The sequence below is a fragment of the Procambarus clarkii genome, chromosome 16 (assembly GCF_040958095.1).
Source record: "Procambarus clarkii isolate CNS0578487 chromosome 16, FALCON_Pclarkii_2.0, whole genome shotgun sequence".
Taxonomy (NCBI): Eukaryota; Metazoa; Arthropoda; class Malacostraca; order Decapoda; family Cambaridae; genus Procambarus; species Procambarus clarkii.
This window is the reverse complement of record NC_091165.1, coordinates 10,454,386-10,460,928: the sequence shown is the minus strand read 5'-3', so window position 1 is coordinate 10,460,928 and position 6,543 is coordinate 10,454,386. Positions and strand designations below refer to the sequence as shown.

Here is a 6,543-nt window from a genome sequence, read left to right as displayed (position 1 = left end):
TCAACCCCAGGGATGGGCAACTGCTTACTAACTGCTACAGTGCACCAACCTGCTGTAATAGTTGACTTCAAGTGAACTTTAACTAATGGTACACGCTGGACATGACCTCCAAATCCCTGCAATAATACTACTTCACCAGTGTCTTCTGTGCTAACATCAGCAAGAGTACGGTGAGAAATTAAAGATTGGGAAGCACCACTGTTCAGGCTTGTTTGCATTTGTGTTCCTTACGTGTGCCCCAAAGTATGAGGTGATTTGATGTAATACCATGCCCAAGATTACCAACCGAGTGCCGGCGAGGTGATGGAAATAGCCTCGGCTACCATCCTCTTTTGTCCGGTCTTCTTGGTTGAGCGGTTAAGGGATCCTTACACCAGCAGAGTGCACCTGGCAGTAAGGGTTCAAGTCACTTCTGGGTGTGAGTTTTCAGTTGCATATACTCCTGGGGACCATTCAGGATTGTTCGCATTTGTGTTCCTCACATGTGCCCCAAAGAATGAGGTGATTTGATAAAATACCATGCCCAAGATTACCAACCGAGTGCCGGCGGGGGGATGGAAATAGCCTCGGCTACCATCCTCTGTCCGGTCGTGTTGGTCGAGCGGTTAAGGGATCCTGTACGCCAGCAGAGTGCTCCTGGCAGTATGGGTTCGAGTCACCTTTGGAGTGTGAGTTTTTAGTTGCAAATAGTCCTGGGGACCATTCAGGCTGGTTCGCATTTGTGTTATTCACGTGTGCCCCAAAGATTATATGATTTGATAAAATACCATGCCCAAGATTACCAACCGAGTGCCGGTGGGGGGATGGAAATAGCCTCGTCTACCATCCTCTTCTGTCCGGTCGTGTTGGTCTAGCGGTTAAGGGATCCTGTACGCCAGCAGAGTGCTCCTGCCAGTATGGATTCGAGTCACTTCTGGGGTGTGAGTTTTCAGTTGCATATATTCCTGGGGACCATTCAGGCTTGTTCGCATTTGTGTTCCTCACGTGTTCCCCAAAGAATGATGTGATTTGATAAAATACCATGCCCAAGATTACCAACCGAGTGCCGGCGGGGGGTGGAAATAGCCTCGGCTACCATCCTCTTTTGTCCGGTCGAGTTGGTCGAGCGGTTAAGGGATCCTGTATGCCAGCAGAGAGCTCCTGGCAGTATGGGTTCGAGTCACTTCTGGCGTGTGAGTTTTCAGTTGCATATAGTCCTGGGGACAATTCAGGCTTCTTCGCATTTGTGTTCCTCACATGTGCCCCAAAGAATGAGGTGATTTGATAAAATACGGACTACGTTGCTGAGTTGGAACCTCAACAGCAGTTCTCGTCACCAGTTGACACTCGCACCCCTACACGTCGGTCAGAGATGATGATATTTACTTAGATAGGGAATTGGCTTTCTTTTTTTCAGAGCACAAAGATCGCTAATTCTGTAAGTATCATATTTCATTTAGTAGGAAAACCCTTGCTTCTGTCTTATAGAGACTTGGCAAGGTATCCCTACATTCTTGGACTACCTTATTCACTTTTGAAACAATTAAATGTTTCATTTGTTTTAGAAACTATCGGTTTCATTTATTTAGTAGGATTTTCTTGCCCTTATTCTCTTACATTGAGTACCGGGTACAAGATTTCCTGCGATTTTGATTGACTAATCATTTACCATACTAAAATTAACGTTAATTGTTAACGATTAAATTACCACAGGATAGTTACCAGTTGCCACGCCATCCTGTTACTGACACTTACCATATCACAAGTATATTTGTTGTACATTTATTTGCTATTTTTCAACATGTTTCGTCTCCCAGCTTTTCGTAATGATCCAGCAGGTGAAATAGGGAACTTAAGTCGTGCCAAAAAGACCGAATTACAAACTCTTGCACACGAGTATCAACTAGACGTTTCCCTTGGAGCCAACAGAAATGACTTGCATAATTTAATCTTGGATTATCTCTTAGATGAAGGAAAGATAGACTCTGAAACTCACGAAAACTATTATATTGCAGATAAACATGCTCTGGCAGCTATAAAATTGAAGCTCAAACTAGCAAACATTGAGCGACAACAAAAAGAAGCTCTCCAAATAAAAGAATGCGAGATGGCCCTAAGAGATGGCCTGTTACGGCCCTCTCGGGTCGCAACTGGGTTCGTACTCTGATGTTATTAGAGGAAGGGTATCCGGCCCCAAGCCAGTAGTTGGCTTTCAAGGGATGAGATCCGTGACGCAAGTAAAATAAAAGGGGAAGGGAAAGAAAGGCAAAAACTTAAGATTATAATTAATACCTTCACCAATAATATATAAAAGTTACACAGGGGGAGGGGTATTAACACTTATTTACACTGTAGTCTTCTTCTGAAGACTCTGGATCCCTTCGGTGCCGAGTCCTCGGTGCTCTCGTGGTCTCTTGACGAATCCTTCGATCAAGCTGAGACTACCCCTGACACAGGCCAGCCAAAACACAGTTCCACTGGGGGCACCGCCGTGGAGGCCGTCAACCACACGTCCAGCAGAACAGCTGGCAGGTTCCGGATCAGCAACGCTGGTCAGGCCACTCCACGAACGATACTAGGGTAGCGCCCTAGTCAGGAGCCTCGTGTGATACCACAGATCACTCTCCTGTCTACAATACCCCAGTGGTTAATCGTCTCCAGCCGTCGGTCCCGGGTACGACAATCCTTCACTGCCGCTTTACAGGCAGGGTAACACCACAGTGTTCCTCCGGGAGGCGACTCACAGCTGCTGCAGCAAAGCACAAGGTATGGGGACGGCTGCCTTGGGTAGACTGACTCAACTTCCATCACAGCAGTCCCAGGTCGACTCTGTAAGCAGACACGTCATCAATAACAGGGACACACTAAAGCACCTCACTTACAGGCTCAGACACAAACGCCCGACGTATCCACTCCATAGATGGCGCTGTTGTCTGAGCACCACCTCACCAGAGGTCAGCAGCGGCTGTGTTGTGAGCTGAACCGGACTGGAAACTGGCCCTTGTGGCCAGTACACCTTGTCCTCACCAGGTGTCGTCGTCCGTTTGGAGGGGGTTTCGGGAGCTGACCCACAGATGGCGTGGTCGTCACTGCTCCGTGCTCGGACGCTGGATCCAGGTCCGTAACAAAGTCGTGCCAAGAAGACCGAATTACAAACTCTTGCACACGAGTATCAACTAGATGTTTCCCTTGGAGCCAACAGAAATGACTTGCATAATTTAATCTTGGATTATCTCTTAGATGAAGGAAAGATAGACTCTGAAACTCACGAAAACTATTATATTGCAGATAAACATGTTCTGGCAGCTATAAAATTGAAGCTCGAACTAGCAAACATTGAGCGACAACAACAAAAAGAAGCTCTCCAAATAAAAGAATGCGAGATGGCCCTAAAGAAGGAAGAGGCTGCCCTCAGGAAAGAAGAAAGGGAACAAGAGGCTGCCTTACTCCGTGAGAGGGAGAGGGAGCAGCTTGAAGCAAGAAAACGTGACCTGGAGATGCAACGGGAGTACAGTAAACAGCAAGCTGATCGTGCTCTCGAATATCGTCGACAAGAACTCGCGTTGGAAACTACACACCACACTCAGCGCCAATAAGCTACAGCTAGTCTTCCCGTAAGTTTCAATGTCTCCCATGCAAGTAAGTTAATGCCACCATTCGTTGAGACAGAGATCGATGTATTTTTCACCACTTTTGAGACCCTAGCTAAAAAACTTAGCTGGCCTGCAGATCAATGGTCTACCCTTCTCAGAGTGCATCTCACAGGTAGAGCTGCGGTTACTCTCAGTACTTTAGCGTCTGAGAATGACTACCAGACCCTGAAGCAAGCAGTTTTGGACGCCTACCTTCTCTCCACCGAAAGCTACAGACGAAAATTCCGTGATTATCTAAAGGCAAGTACCACCACCTTTTTAGAATTTGCCAATACAAAGAAAAGATATTTCATGAAATGGCTGGAAGCAGCACATGTCTCTACATTTTCAGAACTCATCAACCTCATTCTAGTTGAAGAATTCTTTAGACGTGTTCCCCCTTCCATCCGTTTATATTTAGCAGACAAAGAAGAAACCGACTACCTCAGATGTGCGAAGTCGGCTGACACCTACAGCCTCATCCATCGGCTAACACCAGATCCACCTTCCAGTAAGAAGTCTTGGCATAGTTATGATAAAGTGAGTACCGATCATGCGAGCTCTCAATTGTATTGTAAGTATTGCAAACTCTATGGACATACTATGGATAAATGTGGAAAAGCTCAATACAAAGGCTATGAAACTCCTAAACCCAAATCGACTCCTCCTAAGTCCGGTAAGCCTGTGATGAATGTTGGTGTTCCTGTTAATGATCTTTCTCATTATCAGCAAACACCTATATCCTGGAACTGTCTCTGCCAGCAGTACAGATTCGGAGGGACGTTTCAAATTAAAAATAAAATAAATAAAATGTTTATTTAGGTAAGGTACATACATACAATAAATTTTTACAAAGAATGGTTGACTTATAGGTAGAGCTAGTACATACAGTGCCTAAAGCCACTATTACGCAAAGCGTTTCGGGCATGAAAATTGAAGATCTTGAGGGACACAGCGGCTCTTCAGTCAATAATATTGAAATCGGCTGTGCCTAACGTCACCTACACCAGGGAAACCGTCCTTATCACTGACCTCACTGCTACCACCCCGTATCCACTTGCCAGAGTCCACCTGGATTGTCCTTTCGTGACCGGTGAAGTCCAAGTCGCCATCAGGGAAAAGCCTTTTCCCATGTCTGGAGTGCAACTTCTCCTGGGCAATGACTTGGCATAAGATCTGCAACCTTCCAACCTGATCATCATGGACAAACCCCAGGTGTGTAACACTGTAGTGGACAATCCCATCTTTAAGTATGTTCCAGCAGAGGTCCAAGAAAGTGATGAAGTTTCTTCTCCGGTTTTGGTGACCACCCGTGCACAAGCTGCATGCCCGTAACCAGCTGTCTCTACTGCAACCGCTGTCCCTCAAGACCATCAGAATCTACCACCGAATCTTACTATGTTGGAGTTCCATAAGTTACAGAGGGAGGATCCTTCATTAACACCATTATTCTTCCAGGCTGAGACTCAACCTGACAGTATCCCTCGGTTCTTCCTTTAGAATCAGTTGCTCTACCGCAAGTACAGACCCAGTAAGCTGAAGGAGGATGATGATTGGGCAAATGTCGAACAACTAGTGGTTCCCACCAGCCTACGGCCCGATATTCTACACCTGGCCCATGGAGCACTTTCTCACTATGGTTTTAACAAAACCTACCACGGAATTAGACTAGACTACTACTGGCCAGGTATGGTTAAAGACGTCAAAAGTTACGTGCAACAGTGTCATACATGTCAGATGGCAGGTAAACCTAACATCTCTATTCCCAAGGCTCCATTGACTCCTATCCAGGTGTCTGCGGAACCTTTCCACAGACTCATCATAGACTGTGTTGGCCCTTTACCCCGGACCAGTTCTGGCAACGCCTATATACTAACTATCCTGTGTCCTACCACCAGATTCCCCATAGCACTTCCAGTAAAGAACATTACGGCTGCTACTGTGGTGAAACAACTATTGAAGGTCTTCACCCAGTATGGATTTCCATGAGAGGTTCAAAGTGACTGTGGCACCAACTTCACCAGTGATCTCTTCAAGAAGACACTGGAAGAGTTCAACATCACACAGGTATTGTCCAGCCCCTATCATCCTGCTTCACAGGGTTCTCTTGAACATAGTCATCAGACTATTAAAGCACTCCTAAAGAAATTTTGCAATGAAACCTTGAAGGACTGGGATAAACAACTTGACCTCATCATGTGCATTTTCAGAAGTCTCCCTAATGAGTCTCTAGGAGTATCTCCTTATGAGATGCTCTACGGACGTAATTGCCGTACTCCTCTCAAAGCTTTTAAAGACTCTCTACGTAATGCCACCTTCAGTGACCCTCAGAATGTGCCCCAGTTTCTTCAAAACTTAAAGCACCTTCTAGAGAGAGTACGTAAATTTGCAAATGACAATCTATTGAAAGCTCAGGAGAGGATGAACTCATTTTGACTAACGCAGCAAAATAAGGAAATTTCAACCAGGAGACTTCGCGTTGGCATATTTTCCTATCCCAGGTTCTCCATTGCAAAACAAGTATTCAGGACCCTACCGCATCAAGGAGTGCAGAAACAAACACAACTACGTTCTTGAGACTCCAGATAGGCGGCGGAAGACCCAATTGTGCCACGTCAACCTCCTAAAGCAGTATCAAGGTACACCCCCCACTGTGTTGGTATCATTATCCACATTTAGAGGTTCATACCTCCACAGTGAGACCTTCCCTGCTTCTCCTCCCGAAAGCAATAACACTGAGTCAGTGCCTTCCAACTCAGAAATCCTAACTGATCATCATACCTATTTGCAGGACAGTAATAGTGCTCCTCTCATCAGAATCTTCAAGGAACATCAGAAGTTGTTCAGCGATGATCCACAGGAGTGTAATTTGGGTCAGCACGACATCCAGCTACTCCCTGACACCCGGCCGATTCGTCAACCTTTCTACCGA

General features: G+C 45.9%; 1 protein-coding gene across 1 annotated transcript; it reads left to right on the top strand.

Annotated features, from left to right (window-relative positions):
• Window positions 1-303: 303 nt before the first annotated feature.
• LOC138365461 (axoneme-associated protein mst101(3)-like) lies at window positions 304-3,575 on the top strand. The gene is made up of 3 exons (XM_069325776.1): window positions 304-418; window positions 1,947-2,102; window positions 3,220-3,575. Exons 1-3 carry the CDS (start codon window positions 304-306, stop codon window positions 3,573-3,575), a joined length of 627 nt encoding a protein of 208 aa, XP_069181877.1.
• The last annotated feature ends 2,968 nt before the right edge of the window (window positions 3,576-6,543 follow it).

Excerpts from the sequence above, each read along its gene's own strand:
- LOC138365461 (XM_069325776.1), top strand. The coding sequence starts at position 304 with ATGGAAATAGCCTCGGCTACCATCCTCTTTTGTCCGGTCTTCTTGGTT. Across the intron at positions 419-1,946 it reads GGTTCAAGTCACTTCTGGGT|ATGAAGGAAAGATAGACTCT; the intron begins GTGAGTTTTCAG and ends ATTATCTCTTAG. Across the intron at positions 2,103-3,219 it reads CGAGATGGCCCTAAGAGATG|ATGAAGGAAAGATAGACTCT; the intron begins GCCTGTTACGGC and ends ATTATCTCTTAG.